Source organism: Eriocheir sinensis, chromosome 11, assembly GCF_024679095.1.
Source record: "Eriocheir sinensis breed Jianghai 21 chromosome 11, ASM2467909v1, whole genome shotgun sequence".
Classification (NCBI taxonomy): Eukaryota; Metazoa; Arthropoda; class Malacostraca; order Decapoda; family Varunidae; genus Eriocheir; species Eriocheir sinensis.
Genome location: NC_066519.1, coordinates 21,610,697 through 21,630,328, shown reverse-complemented (window position 1 = coordinate 21,630,328; position 19,632 = coordinate 21,610,697). Strand labels below are relative to the sequence as shown.

At 43.9% G+C, this 19,632-nt stretch overlaps 1 protein-coding gene across 1 annotated transcript in view; it reads right to left on the bottom strand.

The window, feature by feature from the left end:
• The window catches only part of LOC126997053 (teneurin-m-like), a 439,194-nt gene that overhangs the window by 216,145 nt on the left and 203,417 nt on the right, over positions 1-19,632 (bottom strand). Inside the window, exon 6 of the mRNA XM_050858090.1 lies at positions 4,908-5,053. Coding sequence (XP_050714047.1) covers positions 4,908-5,052 — 145 coding nt within the window. The 5' untranslated portion in view covers position 5,053. The remainder of the gene's footprint in view (positions 1-4,907; positions 5,054-19,632) is intronic.

Genomic DNA, 19,632 nt, shown 5'->3' with positions numbered 1-19,632 from the left:
CTCTTTGGTTTTTACTTGGTTCACACAAACATCAGAACACAGTAATTACACTACCTTGCTGTTGGATGATGATGACTACGAACATAGTTATCATTATTATCTGTCCTTTTTTGCTCTTTTTGGCACATATTTTGAGCATCCTACTTTGAAAACGATGAAGAACGAAATTAGGAAGATCTCAGGAGTAGAAGAGAAATAGAAAATAGAGATGAATAAAGAGGAGGTGGAGGAGATGGGCAGAAAGGAAAAGTGAGGAAGGAAGGAGAGAAAGAAAGGGAAGGGGTTGAGGGGAATGAGAGATGAAGGAAAGTCAGATAACAAGGGGAGAGAGGAATAGATGGGAAGATGAGGTGGAGGAAGGAAGGAAGGAAGAACGAACAGAACGAAGACAGAGGAAAGGAGGAGTTGAGGATAATAAAACAAGACATGAGACTGAGAAAAATGCGAAAGGAAGAAAAGACGAGTAAGGGGGAGAAGGATAGAAAGGGAGATGAACAAAAGAAATACAGGAAAAGGAGCATAATGAAGACAGAGAAAAGGCGGAGACGGCGATAATAAAAAAAAGTCAGGATGTTGAGGAAAAGACGAAACGAATGAAAAAGCGACTAAAAGGGTGATAGCCATGAAGGGGAAGAGGGAGGACGAGAGGAAGGGAAGGGTAGAGGAGGGGAGTGAAGGGGGAGTAAAGGGAATAGGGGAAAGGAGGGAGAATGGACAAGTTAGATCAGTTAGACTCCGGCAACTTGGCAAAGGATCCACTAAATGAATTACTTTGAAGACTAAAGAGGAATGGAGGGAGGCAGGAAGGCGAGGAAGGTAGAGGAATGGAGGGAGGGAGAGGAGGGGGTGAGGTAGAGGAATGGAAGGCAGGGGAGAGGGAGGCATGGCAGAGGAGGAGCGAGAAAGGAATAAAAAAGGATGCAGTAGAGAGTTGAGAAGTAGCTATACGGACGGAGGAGGGAAGAATGATAAAGAGGAATGGAAGAAGAGAGTGAAGAAGGAGAGACGGAAATTATGAAAAGGAAAAGGAAGGGAGTTATGGTCAAGATGGAAAGGTGTATAAATAGGAGAGAAGAGAGAGAGATGAAATGAAATGAAGGGAAATTGGGGGTTTGAAAGCGAGGTTAGTGAAATACGAAAAGATGGAAGAAAACGGGAACAGACAGACGTGTGAAAAGACGGTGAATTATAAAGGTGAAGAAAAGATAGGAAGGGAAAGATAGAGGAAAGGTGTAAAGCTCTGCCATAATGATAACAGACAAAGGAAAGACCGGAAGAGTTGAAAAGAGAGAAAAAAAAATGATATAGGGACACGAACAGACAGAGAGACAGGAAAGAACAAGAAATAAATGTGGACAAAGGTGCAAGAAAAAGACTTACATACATTAGAAGAGGAAAAATAAGAACAGTGATAACATAAAACATCACACACATACCCTTCCTTACCCCCCCCCCCCCCCTCTTTCCCCCACGCACAACAATTACCCAGGAATCAACGCTGGTAAAATTCCGCCCCGTCGTTGTTGTCGTCGTTTCATACATTTTCATAAAGACATTTCAATTCCACTCGGGCGCTGTAACACTCGCATCCAATAAATAATGATCAATCGACGCGCTGAAAGGAAATCAATCAGCGGAATGGCAACGAAATAAAGAGAGAAAGAGAAAGATATTGCCAGCGTTAAAATACTTCGACCTCATGTTCTTCGTGGTTCATGTTTTTTTTTTTTTGGTTCTCATTGTCTTCGTATTCATGTTCTTTGTCTCTCATGTTCTTTGTTTCTCATGTTCTTTGTTTCTCATGTTTTTTTGCCTCTCATTTTCTTCGTCAATCATGTTCTTTGCTTGTCATATTCTCGGCCGCTCATGTTCTCTAAGTCATGCTCATTACTTTTCATTTCCTTCTCCGATTATGTTCTTTGCCTCCCATGTATATTTTTTGCTTTTCATGTTCTCCGTTCTCATGTTCTTTGCTTATTTCATGTTCTTTGGTACTCATATTCTTTGCCTGTTATTTTCTTCGCCTCTCATGTTGTTTCCCTCTCATTTTTCTTGTTCTCCGCACGCCATTTTCCTTGTCAGTCATGTTCTCCGCACGTCATTTTCTTTGTCGGTCATGTTCTCCGCACGTCATTTTCTTTGTCAGTCATGTTCTCCGCACGTCATTTTCTTTGTCGGTCATGTTCTCCGCACGTCATTTTCTTTGTCAGTCATGTTCTCCGCACGTCATTTTCTTTGTCAGTCATGTTCTCCGCACGTCATTTTCTTTGTCAGTCATGTTCTCCGCACGTCATTTTCTTTGTCAGTCATGTTCTCCGCACGTCATTTTCTTTGTCAGTCATGTTCTCCGCACGCCATTTTCCTTGTCAGTCATGTTCTCCGCACGTCATTTTCTTTGTCAGTCATGTTCTCCGCACGTCATTTTCTTTGTCAGTCATGTTCTCCGCACGTCATTTTCTTTGTCAGTCATGTTCTCCGCACGTCATTTTCTTTGTCAGTCATGTTCTCCGCACGTCATTTTCTTTGTCAGTCATGTTCTCCGCACGTCATTTTCTTTGTCAGTCATGTTCTCCGCACGTCATTTTCTTTGTCAGTCATGTTCTCCGCACGTCATTTTCTTTGTCAGTCATGTTCTCCGCACGTCATTTTCTTTGTCAGTCATGTTCTCCGCACGTCATTTTCTTTGTCAGTCATGTTCTCCGCACGTCATTTTCTTTGTCAGTCATGTTCTCCGCACGTCATTTTCTTTGTCGGTCATGTTCTCCGCACGTCATTTTCTTTGTCGGTCATGTTCTCCGCACGTCATTTTCTTTGTCAGTCATGTTCTCCGCACGCCATTTTCTTTGTCGGTCATGTTCTCCGCACGCCATTTTCTTTGTCGGTCATGTTCTCCGCACGTCATTTTCCTTGTCGGTCATGTTCTCCGCACGTCATTTTCTTTGTCAGTCATGTTCTCCGCACGTCATTTTCCTTGTCAGTCATGTTCTCCGCACGCCATTTTCCTTGTCAGTCATGTTCTCCGCACGCCATTTTCCTTGTCAGTCATGTTCTCCGCACGCCATTTTCTTTGTCGGTCATGTTCTCCGCACGTCATTTCCTTTGTCGGTCATGTTCTCCGCACGTTCTGGTCTTTTTCCCGACGGATGACTCGCCTATTTCGCCTATTTCGCCCGGGTCCCAATTACCTGTCGCCGCCTCTCGCCGCCCAGGTGATTGTAAAACGCATGATGCCTGTGATTAAGAGGCCGCGCACACCAGGCAACCCAATCACACTGACCAGAGGGGAGGAGGGGGAGGGGAAGAGGGGGAAGAGGGAGGAGGAGGGGGAGGGGAGGAGGGGAAGAGGGAGGAGGAGGGGGAGGGGAGGAGGGGAAGAGGGAGGAAAAGAAAGATGGGATACAAGTCTCTCTCTCTCTCTCTCTCTCTCTCTCTCTCTCTCTCTCTCTCTCTCTCTCTCTCGTAAAAAAAGCTATAAATGCATTTGAGACACTAAAAAGTTAACCTTATTCCACACACACACACACACACACACACACACACACACACACACACACACACAGCCGCTAACCTGAGCAATTTGTCGGCGGGTGACAGCACTAGGGGGGGGAGGGGGCAATGGAGGGTGGGGGAGGTCGGGGGGGGGGGGGTGGGGTCGTAGGCGGGGTCGGTTCAATAGAAGGGACGGGGAGCTGAGTAATTGGTGATGACAGTGGTGGTGGTGATGAGGGTGGTGGTGGAGGTGGTGGGGGTGATGAAGGTGGTGGTGGTGGTGGTGACAATATGGTGGTGAAAGCAAGGAGGAGGAGGGGATGTACGAGGACAACGAGGACAAGGGCGAGGAGGAGGAGGAGGAGGAGGAGGAGGAGGAGGAGGTACAGTAAAGGGATATGCTAATTAATTATAATGAGTATCAGGTTTTCATCTTTGATCTCTCTCTCTCTCTCTCTCTCTCTCATAATAATAATAATAATAATAATAATAATAATAATAATAATAATAATAATAATAATAATAATAATAATAATAATAATAATAATAATAATACTTGCACGAGATCGACATTTTCCGTCTTCGTAAATTCCCTTCTCCTTAAAAACCAACTTAAGCTTATTTCATTTTCCTGCATCCTAAAAAGTAAAGGGATGTGATAGCAAGGTAGTCTTTGATATCCTTCTTCCCCCTTCCTGATTTCCTTATTTTCGCACCCCAAGCAGGAGTAGGAAAGAACAGAGGGAGGGAGTAGTCTTTGAAATCTTACTCTCCTTCTCAATCCCATTTTCTCACGCCCAAATAGCAGAGAGAAAGAATAAGCGGGATTTTGTGACACTTGATACCTTAATTTTACCTTCCCTATCTCATTCACAGCATCCCGGACAGAGGAGAACAGGGATAGCACAAAAAAGTAGTTAGCACAAGAGTCAAACCTTTTTTTTATCATTTAACATCCCCAATTGTTTTACTTCCTCTTTCGTTTTCTTTTCATTATTTCACCTAACTAACTTTTTTCTCTGATTTCCTTTCTATAATTTCACATCGCAAACTTTTTCCTTCTTTCCCTTACAATCCCCATTTCTCCATAAACACAAACACCTTTTCTACGATCCCCTTTCCCTCCCTATTATTCCCTTGCCATTCCCTATTTCCTTAAACACAAACACCCTTTCCATGATCCCACTTCCCTTCCTCTCATTCCTTTACCATTTCCTTTTCTCTTAACACGTACACCCTTTCCACGATCCCATTTCCCTTCCTCTCATTCCTTTACCATTTCCTTTTCTCTTAATGCACACACCCTTTTCATAATACCACTTCCCTCCCTCTCATTCCCTTCCCATCGTCATTTCCAGCATCCAAAACAACAGGCATGGAGATAGGAGAAAATAGGAAGCTTAGGATGTCGTACTCACCAATGCTCCTCTGCTTGTTGAGATCCTGCACGTAATAAGGAGGCTCTAGGCCATCCTGCGAGTCCTCGTTCTGTGGGTACTCGGTGTGGTAGCAGGCACGGCCGTTGGGGCGCCCTCTACCTTCCCCTCGACTGTGACCAACCATACTGTGGAAGGAGAAGGGCGGGTTAGGTTAGGTTAGGTTAGGTTAGGTTGGGTTTGGTTAGGTTGAGGTTAGGTCAGGTTGAGGTTAGGTTAGGTTAGGTTAGGTTGAGTTTGGTTGATGTGTTGGTTCGGGTGGGCGAGGTGAAGGGACCCCGAAAAACACTGAAAAAGAAGAGTGGAAAGGAGTAGAGGTGAGGCTACGTTAAGTTTGGTTAGGTTAAGTTAGATTGATATGTTGGTTTGAGTGGGCGAGGTGAAGGAACCTCAAAAACCCTCAAGAAGAAGAGTGGAAGGGAGGAGAGGGGAGCTTAGTTTAGGTTTTGGGTTTTAGGTTTGGTTTGGGTATAGGGTAAGTAAGTGAATGGGAGGAAAAGAGGGTTTAGGTTAGGTTAGGTTAGGTTGAGGTGTTGATTTGACAGGGCGAAGAAAAGAGGGTGGAGGGGAAGAGATGAAAGGTTAAGTTGATGTTCTGTTCTGGAGGTTGTGATGTGGGGGAGTGAAGGGAAGGTCAAAGAGGGTCGGTGTTATGTTTGTGGATGAATAAAGGAAAGTAGAAGGAAGAAGAAAGGAGGAAGAAGGTATATATTCTGTTCTGGATGTTCTGTATGAAGGAAGGAGAAAGATAGGCATTAGAGAGAGAGAGAGAGAGAGAGAGAGAGAGAGAGAGAGAGAGAGAGAGAGAGAGAGAGAGAGAGAGAGAGAGAGAGAGAGAGAGAGAGAGAGAGAGAGAGAGAGAGAGAGAGAGAGAGAGAGAGAGAGAATAAAGGGGAGAGAAACAGAGAGCAAGGGGGGGGCAGGCAGGGCAGAGAAGCAGGAGGGCAAGGAGGGGAGAGAAAGAGGAGGGGAAGGGAGGGAATTAATGATGATAATAAGAGGAAGCAGGTAAAATTAAGGAGCACGAAGATGAAGGGCCTCAAGACAAAGATGGCAGCAAGAGTATTAGCCCGCGGCGGTGAAAAAAAAAAGAAAAAAGAAAACGGGAAAAAAGAAAACGAAAAAAAGAGGAAAAAAGCGAAGAGTAAAACTGTGCATCTGATGACTATGAGGGAACACGGAGGGAGGGAGAGAGAGAGAGAGGGAGGGAAGTATATAGAGGAAGGGAGGAAGGGAGGGAGGGAGGGAGAGAGATTGAGTGGAGGTAAAAAATGCCTTGAAAGTGAAGTAGGAAGCCCCAGGTCACGCAAGTTCAAGGTCATCTCTCTCTCTTTCTCTCTTTCTCAAGTGACACACACACACACACACACACACACACACACACACACACACACACACACACACACACACAATTAAATGACCTACTCTTCGCCACGAATAAAACATGACAAATTGTGTTAAACCGTCCTATTAAAACTTTTCCCGCCATTACCGTTACCATTAATCGTATTCCCCAGACGCGAAGGTTTAGCGCGTCAGCATGTGGGTCAGCGGACAGAGGGGATGAGGTCAGCCAATCAGCCCTCCACTTAGTTGTTATTTACCTGGAGCACCTGTTTTAAGTGGCATTATGGACTCTTTTAACACTCCTCCTCCCCCCCTCCTCCCTCCACCTGTGATGGAAGCCGTGGCACTCGTGATTGGTGTCAGTCAGAATTGTTGTTTATAATTATCATTGTTATTGTTGGTAGTGGTGATGGTGGTAGTAGCAATAGGAGTAGTAGTAGTTGTAGTAAGTATGCGATCAATAAACACAAGAAACACGACAGCTTCTATTCACAAAGCAATATTTTCTTGAGTATTATTTTTTTTTCACCAATTATTTATCTTCTACGTCCTTGCCACATACCACAATAAAGGCCCCCAAACCTCCTCCTTTCTTGAGCCATACTAACGAAAACAGCAAAAAAAGTTAGTTACACCAGAAAAACAGATATACCATAACCAACCAACCACATATTCTTCCACCAATCCTTCTACGTATTATCCTTTTCACCTATATTTCTTTTTTACCTTCTACGTCATTCCCACAACACAATAAACCACAAAACCTCCTCTGCAGAACTAACGAAACATACAAAACAGCACCATAACGGAGCCAGCCACTCTTCTAGCAATCCCTCCCTTCCACGTTCCCCCGAGCTAACATAATAACAACCCAGACTTCCTCCTCCGTTGAGCCTCATTGACAGAAGGGAAGCAGCAAGTCAGGGCGAAGATGGGCCGGGGGACGCGGGTTCAAAGGACTCGCCCGACACACAGACAAGCACACCAACTAATTAAAGTTCGGGGGAGAGTTAATGAAGCAGGTAGGCAGGCCAGAGGCACCTTTCGCGTACCTGGAAAGGTAAACTAAAGACCCAGGTGGTTTACTCCAAGACGGGGCGAGTGAGAAGGAACGAAGAAGGGAATGGAGGGAGGAGAAAGACAAATGGAAAGAGAGAAGGAGGGAGAGAGGAGCAAGAAAGATGGGAAAATGAAGAAAAAGAAAAATAGAAGGGAGAAGAAAGACTGATAGGGAGAGAGAGGGAAGGAGAGAGGATATAGAAAGATGGGAAATGCGAGAGGAATGAAATAAAGCGAGAGGGGAAGGAGAAAACATAAATGAGAAGAGAAAAGGGAGGAGAAAGAAGCCAGAAAAATGGGAGATAGGAAGAAGGGCGGGTGATGAAAGACAAATGGGAAGAGAGAAGGAGGGAGAAAAGTAAGAAAATTGAAAGAAAGGAAGATTGAAGAGAGAAAAGGAGAGAGGAGAAACAGATAGGGAGAGAGAGGCAAGGCGAAAGGAGCCGGAAAAATTGAAAAAAGTGAGAGAAATGAAAGAAAGGAAGGAGGGGGGGGGGAGAGGAGGAAGAAGAAAGACAAATGGGAAGGGAGGAGCTAGAAGGATGGGAAATGGGAGAGAAGTGAAGGAAAGGAAAAAAAGAAAAAAGGAAAAAGACAAATGTGGGGAGAGATGGAAGGAGAAAGAAAAGCCAGAAAGATGCGAAAATTGAAAAGAATAAATAAAAAAGAAGAAAGGAGGGTAAAGAGAGATAGATGGGAGGGAAGAGAGAAGGAGAGAGGAGGAGCCAGAAAGGTGTGAAAAAGGAGAGATATGAAGGAAAGGAAAAAAAGAAGAGAGGAGAAAGACAAATGGAAGGAAAGAAGCAAGATGGGAAAATTGAAAAGAATGGATAAAAGGAAGAAAGAAGGGTAAAGAAAGATAGATGGAAAGGGAGAAAGAGGGAGAGAGGAAGAAAAAAAGATGGGAGAAGTAAGAGGAATTAATAAAGGGAAGAGAGAAGGGTGAAGAAAGATGGGTAGAAGAGAGAGGGAAGGAGAAAATGAAGAATAACAAAAAAGAAAAAAGGAGTGAAGGGAGACAGAAGAGAAAGAAAGGGAGAGAAGAACCAAAAATATGTAAAAAAATGAGAAATGAAAAAAAAAAGGAAGTAGAAAGACGAATATAAGAGAGGGGGAAGGACGGCGGAACCAAAAAGATCGGAAAAAGAGAGAAAGGAAAGAAAGGAAAAGTGGAGAGAGAAGGAAGAAAAGGGTAAGGAAGGAAGGAGAGTATCAGGGAGGGAAAACAAAGGCTGTATGTTGTGGCTTACTCCGGGACAGGAAAATTTATGGTGAAGGAAAGGAGAAAGGAAAGGAGGGAGGAAAGGAGGAAGAGGAGAAAGTACGAAGGGAGAATATCGAGAAAAGTAAACACAAGGAAGAGGCGATTTACTTCAAACTGGGAAGAGTGAAGAGGGAGAAAGGAGGGAGAGAAGAAGGAGGAGTAAGTAAGAAAGGAAGGAAGGCAAGAAAGAAGGAAGGAAGGAGAAAAGGGAGCGGTGACAGAAAGTGATGAAAGTGGTAGAAAACGAAGAATTATGAAGAATATGATAAAGAAAGTAAAGGAAGGAAGAATGAAGAGAAGGGAAATAATGACGAAGGATGATGATGAAACGAAGGAGAGAAGAAGCGAATGAGCAGGATAAAAGAATGAGAAAAAGAAGGATGCAACAAATGAAGGAAGAGAGAGAGGAAGAATAGCGGAGAGGTATAGTGCAGCGAGGATGGATGGAAGGAGAGAAATGGAAGGATGAAGAAAAGGAGGAAAAAGACGAAAAGTTGGAAGAAAAGACAAGGAAAAAGAAGGAAAGAAGAAAACAATAAACATCAACGAAAGAAAAAGAATGAAGGGGAAGAAAAAGCATGATGAAGGAGAGAAACGAAGCGAATGAGCAAGATAGAAGAAGTTGTATATAGGAGGGAGAAGCAGGAACTGAAGGAAGGAAGGAAGGAAGGAGGGAAGGAAGGGAGGAAAGAAAGAAGGAAGGAAGGAAGGAACGAAGGAAGGAAGGGAGGAAGGACGGAAGGAAGAAAGAAGAAAAGAAGAAAAATAAAGAAAGAGAAAGAAAGAAAGAAAGAAAGGAAGGAAGGAAGGAAGAAAGGACGGCAGAAGGATAAACGAGGAAGAGAAGAAATGCAGCAAATGATAAGAATAGAGGAAGGATGCAACAGGCGAAGGAAGGAAGGATGGAAAGAAGGAAGGAAGGAAGGAAGGAAGAACGAAAGGAAGGAAGAAAGGATGGCAGAAGGTATAAACGAGGAAGAGAAGAAATGTAGCAAATGAGAAGAATAGAGGAAATAACAGGAGGAGGATGCAACAGCCGAAGGAGGGAAGGAGGGAAGGAAGAAAGGAAGGAAGGAAGGAAGGAAGGCAGCAGCAGGAGGAGGGGGGACTACACGTGTGCCGCTCCTCCAAGCAAGGCATTATGGGTAGAACGCGTGCCTCCAATGTGCCATCAGGGGCCATATTAACTTTCCAGTCTCTAATACGAGCCGGGCAGGGAGGTGGGGGGGGGAGGGGGCGAAGGGGGGGAAAGGGAACAGGGAGAAGGGAAGAGGAAGGGAGCAAAGGAAACGGGAACAGGGGAAAGCAAGGGAGAAAAGGAAGGGAACAGGGAGAAGGGAAGAGAAAGGGAGCAAGGAAAGGGGAACAGGGGAAAGCAATGGAAGGAGAGGAAGAGAACAGGGAGAAGGGAAGAGGAAGGGAGCAAAGGAAAGGGGAACAGGGGAAAGTAAGGGAGAAGAGGGGGGGAACAGGGGAAAACAAGGGAGAGGGGAAGAGGAACAGAGAAGGAAGGGAGAAAGGGTAAGAGGAATGAAAAGCAGAATAGCAAGAAGGAAGGGGACAAGGGAATATGGAGGGGAAGGAGCATGGGAGAAGGGGAAAGGGAGAAAGGGAAAGGAAAGGGATAAAGCGATAAAATAGGGAGGTAAACAAAGGCAACAGCAGGAGAGAAAATGTGAAAGGGGAAGGAGAAAAAGGGAAAAAGGAGGAGTAACGTGGGGAAAGAGAAAGGCAAAGAAAAGAGCTGGGAAGAAAAGGGAGAATGCGGGAATAGGGAAGCACAGGTAAGAAAGAGACAGCAAGGCAAGGGAAAGAAAGCAGAAAACAGGGAAAAGAAAGAAAAGAGGGAGACAGAAACGGGAACAGGAATTAAGAGAACAAAGGAAAATGCAGAGAAGTGGGACAGGGAGGGGAGAAGGGAAATTAGGAGGAGAAAGAAGGGGGGCAACAGCAGGGGAGAAAATGGGAAAAGGGAAGGGGAGAACACGTGGAAAGGGAGGAAGAGAAAGGGAAAAAGGAGGAGAAAGGTGGGGAAAGAGAAAGGCAAAGAAAAGAGCTGGGTAGAAAAGGGAGAATGCGGGAATAGGGAGACACAGGTAAGAAAGAGATAGCAAGGCAAGGGAAAGAAAGCAGAAAAACAGGAAAAAGAAAGAAAAGAGGGAGCCAGAAACGGGAACAGGAATGAAGAGAAAAAAATAGGGAAATGCAGAGAAGTGGGACAGGGAGGGGAGAAGGGAAATTAGGAGGAGAAAGAAGGAGGCAGGAAGAGGGATAAATAGGGTCAAGAGGGGAGAGGAGAGGGAGGAAATAGAGACAAGAAGAAAGGGAGACAAGGGACAAGAAGGAGAGAAGAGAAGCAGGTGAGGAAGACAAAGGATATGAGCAAACAAAGACTAAAAAAAAAATGTAAAAAAGAAGATTTGAGGTAAAAAGAAACACGAAAATGGGGCGCAAAGAGACTCAAGGAGGTGATGATAAAAATTGAGGTGAGGGGAAGAAAAGAAGGGGAAGAAAGGGGAAGAAATGGCACTGAAAATAAGGAGAAAGGGACACAAACAAGTGGAGAGACAAAAAAAAAGAGGAAAAGAAACTGGAAGAGGAAGGTAAGAAATAAAATAAATAATGGTTGAAAAGGAGAAAAAAATATGTGCAGTAATGATTTCGTTCACATAAATATATTAAAGTCTTATTATCATTTTTATATAACGAAACTGCGTATATTAATGTGTGTGTGTGTGTGTGTGTGTGTGTGTGTGTGTGTGTGTGTGTGTGTGTGTGTGTATGTCGGGCATTGCTCCTGTGTGCGTGGGAAGCCTAGATTTGCGTGTAAATAAATGTTGCTGTAGAAAAAAAAATGTGTGTGTGTGTGTGTGTGTGTGTGTGTGTGTGTGTGTGTGTAAACATAATACGCGCGTGCACTTATGTAGCGAAAACTCTAAATTCCTACTAATCCCGTTATTAAAGTTTTTTTTTTTCTTTTGCAAGTTCGTGAGAGAATGAAACGCATGAAAACCACCACCATCACCACAACCACCACCACCATCACCACCACCACCACTACAATCACCACCAGTACCACCCCCACCCACATCACCACCACCACCACTACAATCACCACCAGTACCACCCCCACCCACATCACCACCACCACCACTACAATCACCACCAGTACCACCCCCACCCACATCACCACCACCATCACCACCACCACCACTACAATCACCACCAGTACCACCCCCACCCACATCACCACCACCACCACTACAATCACCACCAGTACCACCCCCACCCACATCACCACCACTACCTCCACCCACACCACTACCATCATCACCACACCTTATCACGTGACTATATACCTGTCATCACTCTCACTCTCACGCACACCTGTCACGAAACCAGTAGTAGTTGTAGTAGTAGTAGAAGTAGTAGTAGTAGCAGTAGTAGTAGTAATAGTAGCAGCAGAAGTATAAGTAGTGGCAGTACAGCTTCAATAATAAAAATAATAATAATGATAATGATAATAATAATAACAATAATAATAATAATGAGAGTACCACCAACCGTAAATACAGACCCTCCCTAAAATACATATATATGACGGGTTTGCGTAGGAAAGCACCCCGAAAAAACACAACTCACAAAAAAAATATATAATTCCATCGTAAACACCCACCCACCCACCACACACGAACACACACACACACACACAGGCACACGCACACACATACCATTTTTATGCATACCGATATTTCTTCTGGTAACAAACACTGGGAATTAATTACGCCGCTGGAGTTATGAGATTATTAAGCCTTAATCAAATAATTCTTACCTAATTGGTTGGAGCCGGAAAAATGCATCTTTATTATGAGGGCGTAAAACTAATGGAATACATATTAGCTGACGCAGGATGACTTGCCTTTAATATAGAGATACGTGGGTACTTAGAGAGAGAGAGAGAGAGAGAGAGAGAGAGAGAGAGAGAGAGAGAGAGAGAGAGAGAGAGAGAGAGAGAGAGAGAGAGAGAGAGAGAGAGAGAGAGAGAGAGTGTATCATGCCTTATTCTTTTTTTTATTCTCTCTTTCTCCTTCCCTTTCATCTTGTTTTCTCTCACTCGTCAAAAAAAAGGAAAAAGTGGAAAACAGAGTTGAGCGAGAGAGAGAGAGAGAGAGAGAGAGAGAGAGAGAGAGAGAGAGAGAGAGAGAGAGAGAGAGAGAGAGAGAGAGAGAGAGAGAGAGAGAGAGAGAGAGAGAGAGAGAGAGAGAGAGAGAGAGAGAGAGAGAGAGTAGTTCTATATGACATGCTTTTAATATTGCTGTGTACTTGGAGCTTAGTTGAGAGCCAGGGAGAGTAATTAACAAGTCAGAAGCATTTTAGTTAATAATGGTACTTTTCATTAATATTTAGTACGCTTTTCGCTGACCTGGAGTTCGCTGTAACGTACTTTTACTTTACATAATTTTCCCTTTACTTATCTTAAAAATCTTCCAATGCGTTATCAAAATTTCGTTACATTTCAGGAAGGTGAGAAAAAAATAACTATTGGAGGGTTATGTTCTTGCCAAGCTGTCAATTTCGGTGTTAACTGAATACATAAAGATATTTGACACCTGTTTATATTTAGATACGATTTTTATTTTATTTATAAAAGAGAGTCTAAGAGCTACACATGCACAGACAGGTAAAATAAAAACAGCAATGCTTTTAGAAATCATAAAAGAAAAAAAAACATATTGAAGCTGAAGTAAAAACAAAACACACATAAAAACAAAGAAACCTAACATTTAGCTTTTTGAATACTTAGAAATGTTAAAAAGTAAGGTGGAAGGAAAGTATGAACCCGGAAACTAAATAAATAAAAAAAAAAAACATATGGAAGCTGAAGAACAACAAAACACACATACAAACAAAGAAACCTAACATTCAGCTTTTTGAATACTTAGAAAAATGTTAAAAAGAAAGGCGGGAGTAAAGTATGAACCCGGAAACTAAAGAAATAAATGCCAAAATACAAAAAAAGAAAAAAAAATATAAGGCCTTCCGCAAACATGTACAGTATACCTTTCGTTCTTTCAGTGTACGATTTTTCTGTTAAAGTGAAATACGGGACTAAATAAGTATATGAACCCGGAAGCTCAAGAGGAAATACATAGACAAGCAAACAAAGAGAAATATATAAAAGAAAGTCATATTAACAAACTCTTGATATGGCAGTGCAGAATTTATTTAGATATGATACTCACACAAAAAAATGAAGCAAAAAATATTAACCCAGAAACTAAAGAAAAAAAAAACCCAACAACCAACCAAGAAAACAAAAGAAGGAAAAATAAACAAACAAGGAAAAGAAAACCTCATAAACACAAATTCTTTATTATTATTATTTTTTTTTATTATTATTTTTTTTTTGCAGCAAAGGAAATAGCTGAAGGGCAAAGAAAAAGGAAACAATAATGAAAAAAAGCCCGCTAATCACTGCTCCTAAAAAAAAAGGGTTCAGGGGAGTGGCCGAATGAGAGGCCAATTCCTGGAGGAGAAAAAATGAAGATAAAAGAACTAACTAAACATACAAAAAACGAGAAACGAACAAGAAAGAAAAAAAAAATCGCATAAAACAGGTTCTTTAAAATGCAATAAATGGAGTGAAGGTAAAAACAGTAGCCCAAAAAAAAGATATTAAAACAATAAAACAAAACAAAACAAAAGCAAAAATGAAGAAAAAAAGCTAACCAAACACACAAAAAACGAGAAACAAACAACAAGAAAGAAAAAAAATCGCATAAAACAGGTTCTTTAGAATACAATGAGAAGAATGAAGGCAGAAAACAATAACCCGAATAAAAGAAAACCAAACAAGAAAACAAAACAAAAAAGAAAAATTGAAGAAAAAAAGTTAACCAAATATACAAAAGACGAGACACAAACAACAAAAAAGAAAAAAAATCGCATAAAACAGTTTCTTTAAAATACAATAAATGGAATGAAGGTGAAACAATAACCCGAATAAAAGGAAACCAAACAAGAAAGCAAACCAAACCAAAACAAAAACAACCCCCAACTCCCCCCCCCCCCCCTCTCTCTCTCTCTCCACCGTAAACAAGTGTTCTCCGCGGCGGGTGTTTTCACAATATCGCGACTCTTTGATCCAGCTGCTTATCGGTCCTTCACGCCGCTCGCTCTTATGTATTGTCGCCGACCCCCGCGCCGATGCCTCCCCCTCACGCCATGGAAATTCTGCGCGGCCTTTTCTTCGCCCTCATTTCTAAGCACACGCAAACGCTTTCTTCTTCTCTCTCTCCGGTATATTTTGAATAGTTATATGCTGTGATCAGAGAGCGAGACAAGGGGAGAGAGAGAGAGAGAGAGAGAGAGAGAGAGAGAGAGAGAGAGAGAGAGAGAGAGAGAGAGAGAGAGAGAGAGAGAGAGAGAGAGAGAGAGAGAGAGAGAGAGAGAGATACAATGCAATGCCAGCCGGTCCAATGGGAGGGAAGGAGGGCGGTGTGGTAGAGAAGATGAAAGGAGGAGGAGGAGGAGGAGGAGGAGACCTAATATCGCCTTATGTGCCCAGTTAATGTTCTGTTCCTCCCTTACCTACGTCCCTTCCTCCTCCTACTCCTCCTCCTCCTTCTCCTTCTCCTCCTCCTCCTCCTCCTCCTCCTCCTCTTCCACCACCCCACCATCCTCAGTGCCACTTTTTCTTTTCTTTTCTTCCCGTTTTTTTTTATTTTAAGGGGAAACTTAGCCTTCCTTTATTTTCCGGGAGATTGGTCGCGAGGGAAATATTCCTCGCCGGTTATTCTGTCCTCGTCGATTGTGTAGGAAGAGACACGGGTGGCGGCGGCGGCGGTGGTGGTGGAGGTGGTGGAGGTGGTGGTGGAAGAGGGGGGAGGGGGGGCGAGGGGTAGAGGAGGTCCGTTCGGCTTCTAGGACACGGATATTTGCAGGAAAGGTCGTCTCTCTTTCAAGGTGGGTGATGATCTCTCTCTCTCTCTCTCTCTAGCTTTTTTTACTTTCCAGTGATGGGAAGATAAGAGGAAGGGAGAAAGGGCAAGAGGGAGGGGAAGGGGAAGAGGTAGTGGAAGGGGGAGATAGGTTGGGGGATTAAAAAGAATGAAATAGAAGGATGAAGGAAAGGGAAAGGATGTGAGATTGGGGGATCAGGTGAGAGAGGGAGAGAAGGAAAAAGAAGAAGAGGAGGAAAAAGTGAAGAAAGAGGAGAACTAAGAAAAACAGCAACAATAACATCAACAATAAACTAAAGAAAGAAGAAAAAAAAAAGAGAAAGAGAGAACAGGACAAGAGGAAGAGGAGAGAGACGAAGAAGAGGAGTAAGTAAAGAAAAAGGAGAAATAATAAGAACAACAATAACATGAATAAAACAAAATAGAGGAAAGGAGAGAATAGGACAAGAGGACGAAGAAGAAGAAGAAGAGGAGGAGAGAGAGAAGCAGAAAAAAGGACAAATGGAGTACACTGAGAGAGACAGAGGGTGAAAGAGGGAGAGAGGAAAAATACAAACGCGAATAAATGAAACATAGGCAACAGGGAAAAGGGGAGAGAATAAATGCCCCGAAAAGTTAACATGACGAAAAACGACAAAGCGAGGGAGAAATAAAACTATGAAACGAGGGGAGAGAAACAAATGGAAGGAGGAGGAGGAGGAGGAGGAGGAGGACTAGAAAGGTGGAACGGAGGGAAAGAGGAGTAAACGAGGAGAAAAAAGGAAAGGTGGACAAGGAATTGGAGAAGTAGCAAAGAGAAAGGGAAGGGGTAGAGAGGGTGGAAAGGGAGAGAGCAGAAGGAGAAAGAGGAGGGGGAGTGAGGAAGAAATAGAAAGTAGAGAAGGTGAAGAACGACGATGATAAAAGGTGAAAGAAGTTGAGGAATAAGGACGAAAGTGGAGGAAAATAGCTTGGAGAAAGTGAAGAACAAAAAAAAGATAAAGAGGTGGGCAGAGAGTGGAAAATGAGGAACCAAAGAACAGAGGGTAAAGTAGAAGAGAACTTTGAAAAGGTGGACTTGGGCGAGGTGATAAAGGAGAGAAGTGAAGATGGGGGATGGGGGTGAAACGATGAGAGATGATGAAAGATAAGAATGAGAAACAGGAGAAAAGGAAGAAATGCTATGGAAGAGATGAAGGAGGAAGGAAGGATAAAGGCTGAGGAAGAAAAAGTAGAAAGGAAAGAACACTTGGAGGAGGAAAAGGTGGAGCAGGGATAGAGATAAAAGAGAGGTGGAGGAGAATGGAAAAAGAACATTCGGAGGAGGAACAGCCGGAGCGGGAGGAAGAATGAAGAGGAGGAAGAAGAGAGGTGAAGGCGAAGGATAGCGGAAGGATGCGAGGTGTAGGATAATGGAAGGATATGCATCACGAATACCCTGCGGAGGAGTAATGGTACGCTTATGTAGGCCTCGTGTGTTTTATGGGGAGCAGGGCTGGCTGGAGGCTGCCGAAGGGAGAGCACCGGTGGACGTGAGGCTCTTGCGGCGGAGATGAGGGAGATGATGCTGGAGATGATAGTGGTGGTGGTGGAGATGATAGCAGTGGTTGTGGTGATGATACTAGTGGTGTTGAATATAGCTAGGGATGGTGATAGTGGTGATGGAGATAGCAAGGTGATGATAGTGGTGGATATGATGAAGGGAGGCTGCGGAGATAAAGATGGTGATGAAAAAGATGATAACGCTGAAGCTGGTGATGACGATGGTAGTGGTGGTGGAAGTGGAGGTGATGGAGTGGAGTACCAGGAATAATAGTATAAACAGTACCATCACCACTCCTACCAAGCCCGTCCCCCCCCCCTCCACCACCACCAACAGGAACAACAACAACAACAACAACAACAACAACAGCATCAACAACAACAACAATAGCAGAAGCAGCAGCAGCATACTTAATTAATCTACTCTGAAGTTAACCTGAGATAGATTAAAGCTAGCAGGCGAGTTTCCTCCGTCTGAGAGAGAGAGAGAGAGAGAGAGAGAGAGAGAGAGAGAGAGAGAGAGAGAGAGAGAGAGAGAGAGAGAGAGAGAGAGAGAGAGAGAGAGAGAGAGAGAGAGAGAGAGAGAGAGAGAGAGAGAGAGAGAGAGAGAGAGAGAGAGACACACACACACACACACACACACACACACACACACACACACACACACACACACAGACCAGCTCCCTCATACATGTTCCCTTGCCGTCAGAAGATACACCTTGGACGTATAAGATAACCCCAAGGCGTGAGGTGGAGCTCCCTTGGGGGTGTCAGGTGCAGGAGGAGGAGGAGGAGGAGGAGGAGGAGGAGGAGGAAGGGGGTAGTAGCAGGGTATTGGCTTTCAAGTAACAAATGGGGCATAATGATTACAGGGTCGTCTTAACCTATGGTCCCCCAGAATATCCTAGTCTCCCCTGCTCTCTCTCTCTCTCTCTCTCTCTCTCTCTCTCTCTCTCTCTCTTGCAATCAATTACTTTTTACCTCCTTTTTTCCCCTTTTTTCCTTCCATATAGAAACACACTAAGAAGAAATAAGTATGGTAGCCTTCTCTCTCTCTCTCTCTCTCTCTCTCTCTCTCTCTCTCTCATCCCGAGGTCTCACACCCAAGGAGAGAATCTTTGAGAATGGGCCAAATACAGAGACCTCTAATGGAAACTGCAGATGACACTCTTACACACGACCCCCCCCCCCCCCCTTGGACCCTTCCCCCTGCCCTACACACAGCCCCTTTCCCTGCCCTTCCGTACCTCCCTAGCCCTTCCCCCTCCCTTAGCTACTCCCCCTGCCCTTCCCATTCCCTTTGCCCCTTCCTCCCTCCCTCCCTTCCCTCCTCCTGCTTCCCCAGCTCCTCCTAGCCCCCAGCCCTTCCCAAGTCCCTCCCCCAGCCCTCTTTCTCCCAACAGTCGTGGATTATTCTCCGTAAACAGGGCTTTCACGGCAAATAGAGAAGAACATTAGTTATATGACGAAACGGGGGAAGAGGAGGAGTGGAGGAGGAAGGAGGGAGGGACAAGAAGAAGGGGCTTTTGAAGTAATGAGTATGACAGGCCAGGAGGAGATGGAAGAGGAGGAGGAGGAGGAGGAGGAGGAGGAGGAGGGTTTAATAAAATAGAGAGGAATGTGGAGACGGGATAAACAAGGCAATAGAAAATAATGATATGGGAGAGAGTGAGAAGAGGAGAAGATTAAGACGAAGAAGATGATGAAGAGGAAGAAGATGCCAAAGAGGATGGTGAAGAGGACGACGATAATGATGATAAGGAAGAAGACAATGAATGATGATGATGATGTAGAAGAATAAGAAAAAGAATAAGAATAAGACCAAGACGAAGATGATGATGTGGAGAAAAAGGATGATAACGAGGATGATGATGATGAAAAAGAAGAAGAAGGTAAACAAAAGGAAGACGATGATAATGAAAACGAGGAAAGAAAGAAAGAAAGAAAGAACACACCCACACCACCACCATTAAAACCTAAACAAAAACATCTCCAAATCCATCAATAACATAACAAATCAAATAACTAAAAAAGGGAGGAAGAAGAAGAGGGGGAAGAGGAGGCAACAGGTAACCCACTCCGCCATCTGAATTCGTATCGGAAACAAGAGACATAACAAAAACAGGATCACAAAGGAACCCACAAAGAGGGCGAAAAAAGGCCATAACAGGTCTTAAAGGAGGGTCTTAGTGTACAAGAGGAAGGGAAGGGAGAGAAAGAGGGAGGGAGAGACGGAGGAAAGAGGGAGAGGGACGCTTAGCAAATAGACTTCACACGGTTAACTAATTTTCGTGTAAGAGAGGGAGAGAGAGGGAGAGAGGGAGAGAAGGAGTCGGAGGGAGAGAGGACATCAAGGGAGAGCGAGAGAGAGGGAAAAAACGGTAACAGGAAGGGGAAAAAAGGTAAACTTGTACAATATTTTGACTCCAGGTGGCCGCGAGTCGCCGGGAGGAAGCGCCACTCAACTCCAGCGGGAAAAAGGGAAACTAATGAAGGGAGTTTACGGAAGAAAGAGAAGAGGAGAGAGAAGAAAAAAAGAGAAAGAAGTGAGGTG